This window comes from Kogia breviceps, chromosome 4, assembly GCF_026419965.1.
Source record: "Kogia breviceps isolate mKogBre1 chromosome 4, mKogBre1 haplotype 1, whole genome shotgun sequence".
Lineage (NCBI taxonomy): Eukaryota > Metazoa > Chordata > Mammalia > Artiodactyla > Physeteridae > Kogia > Kogia breviceps.
Window position 1 is genome coordinate 133,274,400 of NC_081313.1, and position 19,095 is coordinate 133,293,494.

The 19,095-nt window shown below is 58.4% G+C and overlaps 1 protein-coding gene across 4 annotated transcripts in view; it reads left to right on the plus strand.

The window, feature by feature from the left end:
• Nucleotides 1-19,095, plus strand: part of UNC5A (unc-5 netrin receptor A) — a 63,534-nt gene that overhangs the window by 40,552 nt on the left and 3,887 nt on the right. Inside the window, exons 1-9 of one of the 4 annotated variants that reach the window (XM_067031935.1) lie at nt 6,778-6,999; nt 12,130-12,152; nt 12,591-12,734; nt 12,984-13,087; nt 13,249-13,429; nt 14,096-14,263; nt 14,845-15,009; nt 16,063-16,251; nt 16,356-16,658. In XM_067031935.1, the coding sequence (XP_066888036.1) occupies nt 12,602-12,734; nt 12,984-13,087; nt 13,249-13,429; nt 14,096-14,263; nt 14,845-15,009; nt 16,063-16,251; nt 16,356-16,658 (1,243 nt within the window). In that variant the 5' untranslated portion in view covers nt 6,778-6,999; nt 12,130-12,152; nt 12,591-12,601. The other 3 variants (XM_067031936.1, XM_067031934.1, XM_059061631.2) reach the window with 3 other exon arrangements.

Genomic DNA, 19,095 nt, shown 5'->3' on the forward strand with positions numbered 1-19,095 from the left:
CTCGCTATGTGTCAGTCCCCGGCTAGGCTCTGGGGATGCTCAAGGGTTGGGAGAGATGTCACCATTCAGTCCCTGCCCTCAAGGCACTGACACTTTGCATGGGGAGACAGATTCATAAATGGTGACCATATGATGTGGGAGGTACTGAGGCGAGTTTGGCCAAGGACTGTGGAAGCTCAGGGGAGGTGTAGCCAGCTCTGTCTGGGGGTCAGGGAAGGCTTCCTGGGGGAGGGGGTGTTTGAGCAGGCCTTGAAGGATGAGTAGAAGTCACTCAGGCAGAGAGCAGATGTGGGGTAGATCAACGTGCTGGAAGGATCCTCATTCCAGCTAGCTTTAGGCAAAGAAAGGAATCCAGGGGTAGCTCTGCCTTCTGGCTTCTTGGGATCCCAGGCTTTCAACACAACGAGGAGTCAATCTCTTTCTTCCCTGGTTGTCTCCATTCTCCAAGCCCCTGCTGCAGACCCGTGGATGGCCTCCCCTTTCACTTGGCCTCCTATGGCCTGCAAAGCCTGCAGGACTGGCCCAGCAGAAAGAGAGGTTCTCTCTTCCCAGCAGCTCAACCCAAATCCCAAAGTCCCATCTATGGGGATGGGGTGACCTTCCTGTCTGGGAACTAGTCAGTGTAGTATACCCACCTCTGGGGCCAGAGATGAGGTCAGCCCACCGGGACCAAATGACTGTATGGACTGAGTAGGGTGAGGGCCAGGCATTCCCTGCAGAAAAGCAGGTACTGTTAGCCAGACGGGGGAGGGAGGCAGGGTCCCAAACAGTGTATGCACAAGCCTTTGCAGAATTGCATGTAGTCTAGATGCCATCCTACATACTTGAAGGGAGGCCCTAGAGGCAAGGCCAGGTAACAGCTCAGGCCCTGGGCCAGTGGAGCCTCGAATGCCAGGTGACAGGCATGGTGTGCTATCCTGTGGACTCTCCTCTCCCCACCTGGACCTGTGGAGCAGGACACCCAGGCCCCAAGCGAACCAACCAAATGCACATCTCCAGGCCAGGGAGCCAGGGAGACTGGGAGCTTAGGTGCCCAGGGGTGGGGGGGTGCAATGCTGGGTGGACAGCCAGGAAGAGAAAGATGGGGGCTGCCAGGCCCCCAGCCACCTCTCCCTCCTCCACCCCATTTCAAATCCAGAACATTTCTCAGGGAAGTAACGGAAGCAGGGACTTGCTGCCCCTCCCCTTTGCCATTGACACAGACCGGGGCTGTTGGAGGGATAAAAAGGAGCCCCTGTCAAGTTATGGACAGGGGCTCCGTACGGCTGTTCTTGAGAAGCAGTGCTCACTACTCTCAGCTGAGTGAGGCCAGATGATACCCTGCCCCCAGCCCTCCTACCCTGCTCCGTGAGACTGAGTCCTCACTCAGAAAACACGAGTTCATTAACAGCTTGATTAATCACACCTCATATTTTCATGGTGCTTTGAAAAATAAAACATTTGAAAGCACTTTCATACCCACCCTGGGCCTCAGAGTTACATGAGTAGGCCTTATCATCCTAGGCTGCAGGTGAGAAAAGGGGGCCTCAACCTCAGAGCAGCAGCATGTTGGGGGATGGTGGAGGGCAGGCTGGAGCACAGAGCCTCTCCCTGCCCACAACTCTGCCTGTGGGCCTCTCTGAGCTCTCTCTGGGTCTCCCTGCAGGACAAGAGTGAAGGGGGCCACCCTTAGGCAAATCTTCTGAAGTTCAAGGGAAAAAAGGGGGCGGTCATTCAGTCACTCAACAAACACTCCATAAGTATCCAGGTCAGACCTGGGCTCCTGCTCTGAGCGAGTTCACGGTCTAGTGGAGGAGGCAGCATGCCTAGTCCTGAATATGGCATGTACCCTGGAGGAAGGCTTAGGGGACAACGTGGGCACAGGGGCAAAGTGACAGAGTATGGATCCAAGAAGGCCTCCTGGAGGAGGTGGCTTGTTGGCTGAGACTGGATGTCTGGGTGGGAGTTCCCAGATAGACCTCATGGGACAGGCCTACCATGGTCCACTCCACAGAATGCCTCCTCATCCGACTCTCCACTGCCACCCTTGCCACCCATTCCTCACACAGGGAGATCTCAGCATTCCCCTGCACACAGCCCCCCAGAGGCTCCTCACCCCTTCCCAATAAAACTCCAAGATCAGGCCACTGCTCCCTCTCTGACTCACCTCCTACTCGTCTCCCCCTGCCCTGGCCACCCTCCTTACTATCCTCACAACAAACCTGGCTGCTTCCTGTCTGACAGCCTCTGCTGTTCCCTTCTCCTAAAACGCTTTTCTTCCTGGCCTTGGCCCTCAGGGGTCCACTTAGACATCACCTCCACAGAGGAACCTGCCCCAAGCCCTCTTCCCCTCTAGAGCCCTTGCACCCACACCCTTTATGAAATAGCACCCCTTTTTACCTGCTTCAGAACTCTAGGCAACTTCTGAATCTTCTATTTTCTTTTGTTTCTCCATTTTGAATGAAAGTGTCTGAGAGCAGAGGATGTGTCTGTCTTGCTCACTGCAGAATCCCAGAACAGTTCCTGGCACTCAATAAGTATTCACTGAATGAATGCAAGAATGAATGAATGAATACATTTCAGGTCATAAGAGTACCATGGGAGGGGAGGGAGAAGGTAGCATTTGTCCAAGGCCCATTACCCAGGGGTCTCTTATCCCCCTTTGGCCCCCAGCCTTCCTACACACACACACACACACACACACACACACACACACACACACACACACCCTCTCACACACGACGTGGTCTCCCTTGCTATCCCTAAGAAGACACTGTAGGTGGGGACTGCTAGGATTGGGGCTCCCACCCTTCATGGGGCAGCCAGAGCAGGGGTGCCGGCTGGGGCTGATCGGGCAGCCAGTGCCCTCCTGAGACAGGCGGGGGCCAGCTGGCCAGCCCCAAGGCTCACTGGGAATGGGGTTCCCACTTCAAGCCCTGAGCGTCCATACAGCCCCATCGGCAGTTCTCAGTGACCAAGTTCTCAGGGATCTGCTAGTAAATGAAAGAAGTCTTCTAACTGAATTCCAAGAGCAGCTGGGCAAGTAGGAGAGACTTGGCGAGGGAGTGGCGGACGGAGCTTCTGGCGAGCTGGGGGGTGGAGTTCGGGATACAGCAGGGCCTGTGTGACTAGCAGGCCCTGCCCCTGCCTGCCCCTCCTGCAGCCCCAGTGCATCTGCTTTGCAAAGCCTTCCTCCCATGCTCATCACCTCACAGCCAGAAGGGAGCAGAAGTAGGCACCCAAATCCAAGTCCCCATTCACCAACACCAGCGCTAAGCAGCCTCGAGCTGGGCAGGCCTCAGCCACACGCTTACTTCACCTGTGATAAGAGCTACAGAACCAGTGAGGACAGGTCCTAGATGCAGAAGGGGCAAAATGGCATGTGTGGTTTCCTGAGAGAGTGAGGTGGGGGAGTCCTCTTTCAGAACAAGTGATGATAGAACTGGGCCCTGAGGAGAAGGTAAGAAAGTGCCGGCAGGGAGAAAGGGGGCATTAGGGAGTGGTGGTGACTGCAGTGAACTAGAGTCCGTGCCCTTTTGAAAACATCATATATCATTTGACACTGAGCATGCACTGCTTGGTGTTAGCTTTTTTTTTTTTTTTTTGCGGTACGCAGGCCTCTCACTGTTGTGGCCTCTCCCGTTGCGGAGCACAGGCTCCGGACGCGCAGGCTCAGCGGCCATGGCTCACAGGCCTAGCCGCTCCACAGCATGTGGGATCTTCCCGGACCGGCGCACGAACCCGTGTCCCCTGCATCGGCAGGCGGACTCTCAACCACTGCGCCACCAGGGAAGCCCTGCTTGGTGTTATCTTTGATAGACAAGTACAGGGTTTCATGTCAAAGGGAAAGATAGCTCATGCTAGTGGCCTGCAACATGGGGAGGGAGAGACCCAAGGCTCTCACTGTGCTTTAGTCCAAGTGAGAGACCTAACTGGGACGGTGAGGTGGGTGGGCAGATTGCAGGTGCCGACCACAAGGGTGGAGGTCATGTAGTGGACGAAGGGGCCAGAGAGAGGGGAAGCCAGCTCTGGCCACCCAGGAAGCTTCTAGCAGCCCCAAGAGGGGCTGAATTTACCCCCACCCATGGCCTTAGAGTGTCCTTGCCAGGGGGCATAACTGCAGCCTGGAGGGGGCCCCTGGGTCGACCCAATAAATGCCCCCCCAGGGGTATGGGGAGGGGAGACCATGCCAGCATGGCATGGCGGAGACCCAGGAGAAGTGAGCTATGTTCCTTATTGGTCACAGTACATTTATTTTTCATTAGCAGTTAAATGCAGACATGAGGGATTGTGCTGGGTTCAGCGGGCAGCTGACATGAGCAGTGCGTGGTGCGGTGATCGATAGGGAAGTTGCGGGGGGCCATATACCCTCTCCCTGCCCATACCCCCAAGTGGTACCCCTGCCTACCCAGCTCCCAGCCAGTCGGCAGACACAGGCCATCACACTGAGCCTCTGTGAGGCGAGGCGTGGGCAGGCCTGGAAGCTGACACTGAGGTCTCGCATGCCCTTCTGGAGCCTGTGATGCCTGCCCCCAGCCCCCTGTGGGCCCTGCTCAGGGGTCAAGCTTAGCCCTCCTCTGTGCAGCCCTGGGGTCTGCAAAGATGCCGTGGCTTCCCCAGGAAGTGTCTAGAGAGGCTCCTGGACCTACCGGGCCCACACTTGGGAGCCCACCCTTCTCCAGACCTGGAGAGGCCTGAGCCCAACTCAGCCTTGCCCCGGCTGAGCCCGCTGCCTGGGTCAGGGCTGCTGAGTGGGTCAGGGCTGCTGAGTGACAAGTGAATGTCATAAAAAAGGGTCAGGATGTGGGCCCCCCAGAGTCCAGGGCTGGAGCTGTGGGGCTAGGTAAGTGACATCTCCCTCAGGCCTCAGATTCCACATCTGTAAGATGACTAGATGGCTCCTCCCCTCTGCCTGCATATCCCCACCTTCCTCAGCCTAAAACAGAGACCCGAGGACTGGCAGAGCCCCATGGAGGTGGTTCAGGATGGGGCGGGGCAGGACAAGGAAAGCTTGTCTTCCCAACTGCAAGCGTGGTTCCCTGGCAGCTTAGCCTTCATTACGGAGCAGCAGAAAGTGCAGGGGGTAGGGGGGAGACAGGCTGGGGAGAGGCCAGGGCGGGAGGAGGGTGGGTGGATGTGGAGGAGGAGGGGTGGATGAGCCCACTGCTGCAGACACTGGGGGCAAGACATCTGCTGGCTCTGTGCCTCAGCTTCCTCATCAGTCCCCACCCTGGAAGAGATTGCTAGGAGAGTTACTGAAAGAGATGGAGCCCTTTGCCATTGTCAGTGCAAAAGCACTGGGTACGGATAGCAGCCAACATTTACCAAGCACTGTGCCTTTTTTCACTTCATCCTGATGATAGCCCTAAGAATTGGGTACCATCCTCCATTTTGCAGGCAAGGAAACAAGCAGGGGTTACCTGAAGTCACACCAGATTTCTCAGCCTCTGCAGACATTCCCAGCTCACCCACCCGGTGCCTACGGGACCAGGCACAGAACCCCTCCCCAAAATCACAGTCTTGGGGTGGAGAGGGCAGACTCCCACATTGGAAAGAGAGGGTCCCTGTGCAAGCAAGAGAGAAGGGGCAGCGTGGATGCCCCCTGGGCCCGAGGAGCCAGTCCTCCCTGTTAGAAGCCCTCCGTGGGTTTTGGGCTACCCGTAAGGAGGTAGTGGAGCCAGGAGGCCGACTGCGTGAGGCAGCTCCAGACTCCCCCACAGGGCAGACAGGAGCTCCATAGATGTCATAGACAACAAAATGGGTAACCCGCCTAAGGTCACCACTAGCAGGGAGCAGATGGGTCTCTGAAGCCCAAGCCTTTCCCTCTTGATGTCCAGAGCCCCCTGTTGGTTGTGAGTGTGTGTTGGGGGAAATCACTGCAACCCTGAGAGGCCAGGCTGTCAGGGGCCTGTTTGGTGGTTGTGGAGGCTGAGGTTGCCCCCACTCTCCATCCTCCCACTCCCTCCCACCCCGCCCCTCCCCACCCTCTCAAGGGTCCTGCTGGTCGAGCAGAAGGTCAGACTGCTGTGGGGGATTACCTCCACCAAAGCCTCAGAGCCAATTACCTGTGTAATTAGCAACAAATGACCTGTGGGATGGCTGTGGTTTGCAGTTAAAATTAGAAGGAAACACATATTCTGGTCTCCGTGAAGGGTGGGACATGGCCCCAGCCCCTGAGGCTCCCAGACACACCCTCCTGGCTCCCAGCAGCCCAGGCTCACCCCAAGTCGCCCTTCCTGGGGGCCTCTCCTGTAGCACTGCCACCAACACCCCTCACATCTGCACTCGCCACAGCCTCCTCCCCTCCTTCATTCACTTGGTATTTTTTCAGCACCTACTACATGCAGGGGCCAGGAATGGGGAGCAATCCGGAAGCAGCCCCCGAGGCAGCCAGGGCACCAGAGGAAGGGACTCCTGCCCTCCCTAGCCCCAGGCTGCCCAGGGCCCTCTCCCCCCCATCACCCCCACCCTGGGGCCTTCCAGGGCAGTGGGCTGCCTCACCAGATCCCTGAACTTCTACCAGGGTGGTAATGAGCCCTGACCACTGCTGTGTGCTGGCACTTCCGTATTTGTCTCCACAGGGGGCTGCTTCTTCCCCTGTTTTACGGAAGGGGACACTGAGGTTTAAGGGAGGCATTCAGCAGCCCAGCCTGCTGGGCTGGAAGTGGCAGAGCCTTGGCCCCACTGGCTGCATCCTCTTGGCTCGGTCCCAGCCCCTGAACAGGCAGGTAGCCCCAGGAGGGCCCCGCAAGTCCAGCAGAGGCCCCAACTCACCTGCCCCCTTTGCTTCTGCTTCAGGGGCCCAGCAGAGTGCCACAGTGGCCAACCCGGTGCCCGGCTCTAACCCAGACCTGCTTCCCCACTTCCTGGTGGAGCCCGAGGACGTGTACATCGTCAAGAACAAGCCGGTGCTGCTGGTGTGCAAGGCCATGCCCGCCACGCAAATCTTCTTCAAGTGCAACGGGGAGTGGGTGCGCCAGGTGGACCACGTGATCGAGCACAGCACAGATGGGAGCAGCGGTGAGACCAGGCTGGGGCACCGGGCGGGGTCACTCAAAGGGGGAGCGAGTCTCAGCCTCAGAGGTAATGGAGGCCCAGAGAGGGGCCTGCCATTGCCCCTGCTGCATGCCTGTGAGCCGAGGCCGGGGTGAAACTAACCACTCTGTGTGCACCACCCCAGGTCCCCAGGAGAGACAGGACTCCCACACCTGGGACCCACTCTGTACACACCAAGGCCTTCCCTGGGAGGCCCACCCTCACTAGACTTCATCACTTGGTGGGGGAGTGAGTAAAAGGGAAGCCCCACAAAATGCCCCAGGGAGCTCTGTGGGTTGCGGGGGGCAGGACCCTGCATCTGAGCCCAGGCAGACCCAGAGGCAGCCTGGCAAGTGGTGCCAGCAGAGAAAGGTTTGAAAAGAGTGGGTCCCAGATGATGGAAGAGCTCACGGACCTCACATTCTGTGATTGTTTTCTTTGTGCATCTGTTGGTTCATTCGTTGGTCCATTCGTTGGCACATTCCCTGAGCACCCACCCTTGAGCTGGAGACACAGCCCCACGGAGATGGGGGCAGCACAGTGACCTCTCACTGAGTTCTGGGATCTGTGGCTGCCCAGGGAGGCTCCTCGGGGAAGGTGATATGTAAACCTGGTCAGGGCGAGAAGAGGAGAAGGTTGTCCCAGGCACCCCCAGAAAGGGACACAGCACAAGCAAAGCCCTGGAGGCAGATGGGCCGGCGTGCGGGTCGGGGCTTAGCAGGGAGGGTGTGGAGTGAGTGCAGCGGGCAGTGGTGCCATCCAGGAGCCTCACCCGTCTGGCTCTGGAGTGAGGTCACAGTCCTGTGGGATTTCAAAGTACCGAGTGACATGACCAGAGCTATGGGTGACACTCGGGGCCAGTGTGGGGGGCTGACAGGAGAGGCAGACCCAAGAAGTGCCCCTTCGGTGGGACACCTCATTCCCCACCTCCAGCCCTGGCCTTAGGCAGTAGGCAATGGGGATGGGGGCAGAGAGCCATTGTTTGGGTTCCCATGCTCCCCAAGAGCAGGCCTCGCAGAGCTAACAGCCTCTCCTCCTCGCTAACTGGACCCCAGTTTAGCTCATTTCCTACCCCTTTGCCTTGATGCTTTGTGGAGCCCACACACATGATGAGCCCTCAGGTTAAGTCCTGAGCCCTTTCCCACCGAGGCTCAGCCAGCCTGAGGCACACAGCCCACAGACCCTGCACCCGGTACGGCCACTTGAGTGAGGCCTGAGTCACAGGGGCAAGCAGGTGGCACCCAGAACAGCTCACACTGATGCCAAGGGCAGGCAGGGGACCACAGGCCCAGAGGGGTGGCCCATGCTCCTGGTGGGAGGGACTGAGCAGCCCAGGAAGGATTCCCGGAGTGGGGGTGGGGTGGGGTGATAACATCCAACCTCAGTCTTAAAACCAGCTGGAATGACTGTTTATCAGGCCAAAGGACAAATGCAGGGAATGGCAGGCTGGCCAGAGGCCCAGGTTTGGAGTGGCAGAAGTGGGGGTCAAGGGGGTGGTCGGTGAGACGAGGACGCTGCAGCCACACTTGCACTGTGGGAAGCTGGTGCCAGGTAGAGGGAGACTGGAGGAGGAGCCCTGCCCTGGTGAACTCGGAAGCTCTCACAAGAACCCAGATGTGAGCAGACGAGCCCTGAGTTTCATCAGCATGTGATTTAGTCCTCAGAGCCAGCCTGTCCTATTACAGATGGCTCTGACTCGTCCAGGGCTCCAACCAGGCGTTCTGGTCCACAGAAGTCACGACCCATCCTCCCCTGCCAGGGTCACCAGGGGCTGGTCTTCTTCCCCCCAAGTGTCAGCCCCCTAGTGAGTGATTCCTGCCCAGGTCCTTGAGCCCTGCATTGTCCTGGCCTTACACACACCTGCTGCTGGCAGCGTCCTCCTTGCAGTCCTCAGGTCTTAACTAAGCACCTGCTCTGTGCCAGGCCTGGGTGAGGTGCTAAGAATTTAGCCCACAAGGCTCTTGGTGCAGGTGATCCAGCTCTGCCTCCTACTCTCAGGAGAGGAATGCATGGGGTTGGTGCCCTCTGCAGCAAGCCCCCCTTCCCTCCCTGGGCCTCAGTTTCCTCATCTGTAAAATGGGGATGAGGATGGCCCCCTTGCAGGTTGGTGGGGGAAGCTGTGAGATCTCTCACACCCAGGTGGAGCCCAGCCCCAGGTCTTTCCTCTCTCCCTACCCCACGCCTAGGGCCCAGCACCACTTTGCAGCATTATGAGTCCTCCTGCTGCTGAGGTAGGTCCCCCAAGGAAAGGACAGGTGAGGAAGAGCAAGCCGCAGCCAAAGACCTGTCTCCCCACAGCCTTGAGAGCCTGTCCTGGAACCTCTTGGAAGGCACCAGGCCAGCCCCAAACTGCTCACACCTCCCCTTCCTCGCTTCCCACATACACCCCTCCTTGTCTCCTGCCATCACGAGGTCTGGAATCCATGGCTTGGCTGAGACCCAGGCTTTTGCCTACATAGCAGTCACAGGCCAGGCCAGCCCTCAGCCCACATTCCCCAACAGGCTCTCCTGGCCTTGCTCCCTTCAAAGCCAGGCAGAGAGCAGAGCTCACCGGGACATGTCCTACCCATAGCCACCAGGGCCCCCTCCTGCTCTGAGCATCCAACCTCAGGCCTCCCATGGCCTGCACATCTGAATTTTCATTGATCTTACTGACTTCTCAACCCAAAGCCATTGAGTGCTTTGAGGCAAAGAGATAGGCTTCTCACTTACCCACAGACAGATGCCCAGGCCATGGGCGGCACCGCCATGCTACACACAGACCCAAGACCCTGAGCCAGGAATGCTCTGTGGTCAGGCAGGTATGATGGGGTCAGAGGTCAGTCCAAATCTGCAGCCCCACTCATTTCTGCATGGGGGTGGGGATGGCAGGGTGGACACCCCAGGAGAGAGCACATGATCTCCCCCTTGCTCGCCCCCATTCCCCATTCAGAAGCCCAGGAGGAGGGGACCGAAGCCTGAAATCTCTTGAACCCAAACCCACTGATAGTGTAAAAGCTGGAAATTTGCAAAACCAAGCATTGGAGTCTGGTCTGGGAGTGTAATTTATCATGTATTAAACAAACTGACTGGTTATTAGAAGCAGTTTGGTAAGAAGGTACCCTAAGCCCTCGCTTGCCCTCAGAGCCCCCTATCCCCACCCCTCCACCTCCCAGAAACCCTCAGCATGCCCACACCAGGGCCTCCCCACACGCCCACAGCACTCACACGCCTGCACACACCTGACGTTCCTGGGCCTGGGCCAGCAGGGACCCCCTCCATCCTCCCGTCCCTCCCCAAGGCTAGCATCTGCTCACATTTACCAGGCAGGTGCGGACACAGCCGTGCCCAGAAACTGCTCCCAGGAGCCAGGCTGCTCATTGACCTGCAGCAGGGAGGGCACAGCCCCTCATTTCAAGGACCAGCAGGGCAGGCTCTGGGTCTCCCCACCTCCCAGAGCCTGTGGGGCTCAAGGACACTGCCTGGATCTAGACCTCATGGACAAACTTGACCCTTATTCATGGCAGCAAGAAGGAGATGAGATGGCAGGACAGAAGCACTTAATTTTTTAAAAAAGATTTTTTTTCTAATATTTATTTATTTATTTGGCTGTTGCAGCCAAATAGTTGCAGCACGCAGGATCTTCGTAGCAGCACTCGGGATCTTTCGTTGCAGCACGCAGGCTCAGTAGTTGAGGCACACAGGCTTAGTTGCCCTGAGACATGTGGGATCTTAGTTCCCCAACCAGGGATGGAACCCGCGTCCCCTGCATTGGAAGGCAGATTCTTAACCACTGGACCACCAAGGAGGTCCCAGGAGCACTTAAATTTAGTGCTGTTCTCCCTGAGCTGAGCTGCCTGGGTGGTGCGTGAGCTCCCCCCACCACCATGGGGGATGGAGCAGTCCATCCATAGACCTGTCCACCCGAGAGGAAAAGTATCCAGTTCAGAATGTTCTGGAGGTCTCCCACCACTAACCCCAAAGGCTGAGAGGGAGGACCCTGTCTCTACCCCCAAGTATATGCACAGCTCCTTCTCAGATGCTCCATGAATCTGTGTGCTTGACAACTGGCTGGTGCCCAAGGGCCCTCTCCTATGCACAGACCCTGTAAGGGACCCCTTCTCGCTTCTCAGCCCTCATCCCACACCACTAGAACGCACACATCCAGCACCTTAGAGGATGGGGTAGGCAGTACCCAGAACGGAGGGATCTAGCCCAGTGATTGTGACCTCAGCCAGAGGTGATACACACACCCCAAATCCTGTGAGAACTCACGGGGGCGGGGGCAGGGGTGAGGGATAGGAAAATCTGGGAGCCCAGTGTGGGAGCCGGAGAGACTCATGAGGAGGGGTCTGGGCAGGGGTCAGGGAAAGACATGTTAGAGAAATTAATACAGAAAACAGCCTCCTGGCTTGCCTGCTCAGCTGAGCCCCGGCTCCTCCTGCAATGCAGCCCTAATTGAATTTCTCTGTTAACAATGGAAACACCAGCCTCTCTCCCTCTTTCTGATAAGCCAATGACCCAAGCGAAATTGGGGTCAGGAGGAGGAGAAATTGGAAACAGTCTTTTCTTGCTCCTGGGGACACTGGTTTTGTCTGAGGGCCAGGGGCCTAGAGGAGGACTGGTATCCCCCCTCCTGGGTCCTCAGAAGTCTGGACCCTCCCCAGATGCCCCACACCTGGTTCTGGTGTGGCAGACATGGGGGGACTGTGTCCATCCTTGAGAGGTGTTTCCTCCAGCCCTGTCCATTCAGGGTAGAGAGGGTCCCGGCCACCCATCACAGGCCAGCTTCCCCTCTGTGAGCTGCCCCCTCCCCCTCGCCAACATTTCTCCCTGTGGGATGGGCACCCCCGGCACCCTCCTCCAGTGAACCCTGAGCACGCCTTGGATCCTGAGCACTCTGAACGTACTCTGGATTCAGACAGCAGACAGCCCTGGACGCCTATGGCAAGTCACTGCCTCTCTGAGCCTCTGTTTCCTCATCCATGGAGTGGGAGCAGTACCTCCAAGGGAGCACATTGAAAAAGATAAGCCAGCACGTGGGAAACCCTTGCTAAGCCCCAGGGGTCTATTATTATACAACATAATCACTGTAATTATCTTATTAATAGCTGTTATTATATTATCACGCATCAGGATCTGCCTACTAACCCCAGGAGGTGAGCCAGATCGCTCCTTACCCTTTTTTTTTTTTACCCACAAAGGTCCCAGGGCTAGCCTATCTGCCCCACCTCCTCTGCCAGCCCCTGTTGCCTGAAGCTCCTCTGTGCCCTTGTCTCTGAAACAACAGGAAGCCCCTGTAGTGATATTTTTGTAAGTGACTCCAGGGAGACAGGCCTTGCATAACAAAGGGTAACAAAGTATAATGAATGGAAGTGCTAAGCACCCACTCTTGACCTTCAGGTGATATAAAGGAACCCCCCCCCCTGAGCCCCCCAGTGTTCCCTCCAGGCAGAGCGTTGCCCCCAGTGTCCGTCCACTCTCCTGCTGAGCAGAGGGAGGACTGTGGTGGCGCAGGGGCCCGGCAGGGGACTGGACAGAGAGGCCTGGGGGCTAGGCATGGCCCGGGCCCTTGCTACCCACCCCTCCACCCTCAGGACTGCCTGCCATGGAGGTCCGCATCAATGTCTCGAGGCAGCAGGTGGAGAAGGTGTTTGGGCTGGAGGAGTACTGGTGCCAGTGCGTGGCGTGGAGCTCCTCGGGCACCACCAAGAGTCAGAAGGCCTACATCCGCATTGCCTGTGAGTCCAGGGTGGAGGTGGCCCTAGGGTGTCACTGGGGGAGGAGGTCTCATCAGAAATCCTCAGATCCTGCCTTGATGGGTGGAGGGAGTGCCTGTGGACGCTGCCCAGTCACCCCCTTGTCCCCCTGGGCACTTGACACTTCCTTCTGGCATGTGCCATGGACCCTGCAGGACCAGGGGACAGGGTCAGCGAGGCTGACCCGGCGTGAGGCACTCAGCCTGGAGGACACTCTTGTTCCTCCCCCAGATTTGCGCAAGAACTTTGAGCAGGAGCCGCTGGCCAAGGAGGTGTCCCTGGAGCAGGGCATCGTGCTGCCCTGCCGCCCGCCAGAGGGCATCCCCCCAGCTGAGGTGAGCGGGGCTCCAGTGCCACTCCACAGGTGGGCAGTGCTCCCAGGTCTCAGGTCCCACCTGCCCACCCCTCCAGGCTGATCCCCCACCCTAGGGGCCACTCTCGCTCCGGGCAGGGCCAGCATAGTCAGGTAGTGCAGTGGCATGGCTCCCTCCCCCAGGTGGAGTGGCTCCGGAACGAGGACCTGGTGGACCCATCCCTGGACCCCAACGTGTACATCACACGGGAGCATAGCCTGGTGGTGCGACAGGCCCGCCTGGCTGACACGGCCAACTACACCTGCGTGGCCAAGAACATCGTAGCTCGTCGCCGCAGCACCTCCGCTGCTGTCATCGTCTACGGTGGGCCTCGGTGCTGGTGGGGCAGAAGGGCTCTGGGCATAGGAGAGGCACTGGGGCTGCCTTCAGGGCAACCACATGTGGCTGGCTCCCTGCAGAGCCAGGACCAGGCAAGCCAAACTGTGGCCTAACTGGGAAGGACAGGGAGAGGGCTTACTGTGGCTGTCAAGGAGCCAAGGGGCATATCTGGGTGGAGATGGGGGGCAGGTTGGTGGTCATCTGTGGCTGGACCATCCCTTGGCTTACTTGTGGGCAGGAGGCCATTGTGCAGAAGGAGATGAGTGGACAGGATGGGAGTCTAGGAAAGTGACAGACCACAGCCTGTGCTCCTGTTTCCCCGGGGTAGGAAGTAGAGTGACCTGGGCACCCCCAGGAGCAGACAGAGGGAGGGGAGTAACCCCCTTGAAAGGCTGGGGTTTGGGTTGGAGGAACATGGGAGTTGCAGCTAGGGCTGGTGCCCACGGGGAGAAGGGGCTGTGGAGCGGGTGCTGCCAGGCCCTAGGGGCAATGGGCAGAAGCATGGTCTCCCCTCCAGGGCCTCTCTCTCAACACAGCTGCAGCCTGCCCGTTTCCAGCTCACAGCCCCTCTGTCCTCCTGCCCCGGCCCCTGGGCCAGTGTGTCTGAGGAAGCCCCCGCTCCCTGACCCCAGTCCTTCTCTGTCCGGCCAGTGAACGGTGGGTGGTCGACGTGGACCGAGTGGTCCGTCTGCAGCGCCAGCTGTGGGCGCGGCTGGCAGAAAAGGAGCCGGAGCTGCACCAACCCGGCGCCTCTCAACGGGGGCGCCTTCTGTGAGGGGCAGAATGTCCAGAAAACAGCCTGCGCCACCTTGTGCCCAGGTACCAGCGGCTGCCGCCTCCCGCATCGCTCTTCACCACGCCATCTCCGTGCCCTGGCTCCATCGTGCCCACCAGCCTGCTCCCCATGGCTCCATCCCACCCGCCCGCACGCAGGGCCAGGCTCACAGTCTGAGGCCAGGATGGGGTTCAATGTGATAGGTGGCAGGGCTCAGTCTGTGTCCAGGCTCAGCCTCAGCAGAAGGGCTGAGTCACAGGGTCTAAGGTGCAATCAGGACAGGTACAGTCACTGTGGGGCAGGCCCCAGCCTGGTGCTGCAGAACCACCTGCGCCTGGGATCAGAAGGTCATTGTGCGACCAAGTGCCCTCACTGCCCCAGGGCCAGGATGGCCCCCGGTGTGGGTAGAACCAAGCAGGCCCAGCGTCATCGTGCCTCTTGTCATTAGCATGCATCATCCAGGCCCGCTGGATACCAGAGGGCCTGCAGCCTGGCAGGCTTGGCCCTGGCCCTGACATTGCACCAGGTCCAGACGCCCAGTGGGGCCACACTGGCAGACGGCCTGGACTGGCTCCCTGGGCTGACCACGCCATCTCTTCTCTGTCCATGTCTGTCTCGCATCTAGTGGATGGCAGCTGGAGCCCGTGGAGCAAGTGGTCGGCCTGTGGGCTCGACTGCACCCACTGGCGGAGCCGTGAGTGCTCTGACCCAGCACCCCGCAACGGAGGTGAGGAGTGCCGAGGCACTGACCTGGACACCCGCAATTGTACCAGTGACCTCTGCGTGCACAGTGAGTCCTCTCCACCCGGGAATCCTCTTGAGTTTGCCAGGATTGGCCCGGCCCTGCCCCGGGGAGGTGGTGGCTAAGGGAACAGTCCCCTGCCACAGGCTGCACCCCCTATTCAAAGCTCAGGACCTTGGGGAACACCATCCCTAACACACCCAACATGTGCCCACATACACCCCAATACCTCCCATACCTGCCCTGAGACATGCATACATTTGGAGATTTTACTGTGCACACCTGGCCTCTGGGATCATCTCCCAACCCCCTTCTTGTCTTCTCTTGCAGTTTTACCTCCGCCCTGTCCCCCAAGTGCACACACAAGTCCTGTGGGGACACCAGACTTGTGAGGCCTGTTAATTACAAGGCCATAACTAACAATTAAAGATCTCTGTTGGATTTTGTCTCTAGAACACACCCTCCCCCATTCTTTCAATTAAAAACCTGATTATCTGTGTCAATTCCTTTCTGATGGACATTTCTTCCATTATGCAAAGCCCTTCTAAAATCAATATAGCTTCATCCAGGCAGTCAATCACTCTGTCCTCAGCCCTGCCCCAGGCCTGTGGGAGGCAGACAAGGAAAAGAGCCCTAGCACCCCTGCTCCTGGCCCAGGGACTGGCCTGGAACAAGAATGGCAGACCCCGCCCCCCCCACCCCCCGCCAGAAAGCAGATCCCCTGCTTTGGGGATCCTAGGAGCTCATCCTCAGTCTCAGCTGCCCTGGGCCCCAGAAGAGCAGGTTCAGCCTAGCAGCCTGGTTCCAGGCCACCCAGGAAAGTGGCTCTTCCCCTCCTCCATTCTCCATCAGCAGCAACTTCAGCATGAATTGAACTCATGAGGGTTGCAATTTGCTCAGAGAGACACAGCAAGGTGGTGGCAGATGCAGGACTGGAATGCATGTGTGCCAATTCTATGCTCCCTGCTGCCAGCGTCTGCTGCTCCACTGGTGCTGACGCCCAAGAAGTGGAGGCCTCATCCTCCTGGGGTATAGACCGCTGGCCTCTCCTTCTCGACCTCCTGCACCCTACCCCTCCCAAGCCTGCACTCTCTCCCACAGCTGCTTCCGGCCCAGAGGACGTGGCCCTCTACGTGGGCCTCATAGCCGTGGCCGTGTGCCTCCTCCTGCTGCTGCTCGTCCTCATTCTTGTGTTCTGCCGCAAGAAGGAGGGACTGGACTCGGATGTGGCCGACTCATCCATTCTCACCTCAGGCTTCCAGCCCGTCAGCATCAAGCCCAGCAAAGCAGGTGGGGTGCCCCTGTCCCCAGCACTTGTGCGGGGCCCCATGCCAAGGGCCGCCCAGACAGGGCTGCCCCCCGTGCCGCTCTCTAAGTCTGTCTGATCCTTGCAGACAATCCCCACCTGCTCACCATCCAGCCAGACCTCAGCACCACCACCACCACCTACCAGGGCAGTCTGTGTCCCCGGCAAGATGGGCCCAGCCCCAAGTTCCAGCTCACCAACGGGCACCTGCTCAGCCCGCTGGGTGGCGGCCGCCACACGCTGCACCACAGCTCACCCACCTCCGAGGCTGAGGACTTCGTCTCCCGCATCTCCACCCAGAATTACTTCCGCTCCCTGCCCCGCGGCTCCAGCAACATGGCCTATGGGACCTTCAACTTCCTTGGGGGCCGGCTGATGATCCCTAATACAGGTGGGAAGGACCCTAGAGTGCCCCAGGGAGCTCTAAGAGACAAGACTAGCATGTGTCCCTCCTGGAGGAGGACGGGACAGCCTTGATGTTCCTCCTATGCCTCTCAGCCTCACCCCGAGGGCTGAGCCAGCCCAGCAAGGAAAGAGGATAGAGTTTTGGAGACGATCCAGTCTTGGCTGGCAGTGGGGCTGGCACTGAGGCTGAGGCCAGAGCTATCTCCCTTCTGTTGCCCAAGGACACAGGACTACTGTCCATTCATTTACACAGCCAACCAGCCTCTGTGTGCCGGGCCCTAGGCCCCAGGGATCCTGGGAACTAGTGGAGAGACAGCAGAGAAAAAAACGCCTGGACAGGGGCTCTTCCACCTACCACCTCACTGAAACCCCTGGGACAGGGTCTCAGAGACACCTTCATAGAGAATCCATAGACCCTTTCCATGGTCATCTTTTGGGAAAGCACCACAGCCTCTGGTGTGGCTCCCCTCTCCCACCCTGAAATTCTCTATTTCCTCGGTTTAGGTGACCCCACATGGCCCTGACTTCCTTGTTCCTCTCCAGCTGCTCCTGGTGCCTGCTCCCTAAATGTAGGTGTTCCTCAGAGCACGCCCCCCCCCCGACCCTGGCACCCTCTTCCCAAGTGATCTCACCCACTCCATGGCTTTAATCGCTATGTCTGTGCAGATCACTCCCATTCCTCCATCCCCAGCCACAGTTCTCCTGGGTGACAGAATCGTACACCCAGCTGCCTCCTGGACAGCTCCATCTGGATGTCTCACAGCACCTCAGATTCCTCATGCCTAAAACAGCACCGTCTCCCACCCTCCCCCAGAACTTCCTCCTTCCCGGTTTTCTCTTCCTCAGGGATGGCACAGTCGAGTTGCTCAAGACAGAAACTAGGGGTCACCTTGGCCTCCTGCCCTTCTTCACTTTCCCCACCTCACCTCCACACCAGCTTCATTCACACACTGATCCCATCATTCTTTCTCCTCAAATGCTCCTGCATCTTCCTGCTTGTCTTTCCTGCTGCCTCTCCTGGGCTAGGCCACCACACCTACCTCTCGTCTGATTCACAGCTCCAAGCATTTACTCACTACAGCCACAATTGATCATGTCCCTTTCTGGGGCTTCCACTTTTCCCTTCAAAGCCCACATGACAAAACCACAAGGACTCATCCCCTGTGGCCAGCTGCAGTGGCCTCCCCTCCCATGCACATTTCTCCTGCACTTGGCAGCCACGGTGGGCTCTCATGAACCCAAATACACTGGGCTGCCCTTTGTACACGCCGTCTCTCTGCCCCCATCCACCAGCTTAACTGCTACTTCTCCTTCGGGTCTGGTAGCTCTCCCTCTGTGCCTCATGTCCCCCTCACGTGGCTGCTAGGATGATGAGGTGAGATGGTCCATGTCAAACTCTTAGAAAAAGGCAGGCGCACAGTGGGCACTCAGTGACCATCCACCCTTCAGTCCCCTGGTGGGGCGAGTGGCCAGGTGGGCTGTGCTCCACCCTGCTCTCCCCCAACACCCAGCATCCTTTGCTGCCGTCCACTTAGCTGTCTCCCTGTAGACTGAATGCTTCATGAGAGGAGGGCTCATGGTTTTCCCCACCTTCCTGAGTACACAGCATTAGCATTCACTGAATGAGTATTTGAGTGAGGGTACCCCAGCCACAGAGAGCATTCACACGTGGATCACCGAGACTATCACCAACCATGGCAGCCGGTACCAGGAGGCAGCACAGGAAAGTGAAGGGAGCAGTAACTGCAAATATGCCACCACTGGCTTCCCTCTCTCTCCTGGGCTTCAGTTGCTGGGAAGTAGTGATATTCCAGCCACCCCCACCTCAGAGCTGCCCACTCTGGAGAGCATGCATATGCTTTTGGACTTGGTGGGATAGCCATAGAATTTCTTCCCCTCTCCCTGTCATGAGCCTCTGAGGCCCCTACTGATGTAGGGACTCCCTGTCCTAAAAGGGCAGGAAGGTGGGGCAGGACTGCTCCGTACCATCCCCAGAGTGACTCCCCAGCCCCTGGCCTCACCGTGTCCTGTCCCCTGCCTCTCCCCTGGAACCACCTCTCCCCCAGCAGATGCTTTCTGATCCTGCCCCTGCAAGACGCTGGGACAAAGGCGAATCAGCCAGACAGGACGTGTGTGTAATGGCACCCAGACTAGGGAGGGCTACCAAAGTGGGCAAGGTTGTTAAAGGCCCCAGCCCCACCTGCAGGGGGCCACTGCCCAACAGGGAGCAAAGTCACCAGAGGTGGGATGCCCACCCAGAGGTGGCCAAGCCGAGGGAGAGAGGAGGAACTTGAGCAGGCCAGAAGGGTGGAGCACTCAGAGGCATACTTAGGCTGGTGGCTCCAGAACAGCCAAGTACACAGCACAGGGCCTTAAATATCCGGCCAAGGAGCTGGACATTACCCTGGAGGCAGGGAAGGTTT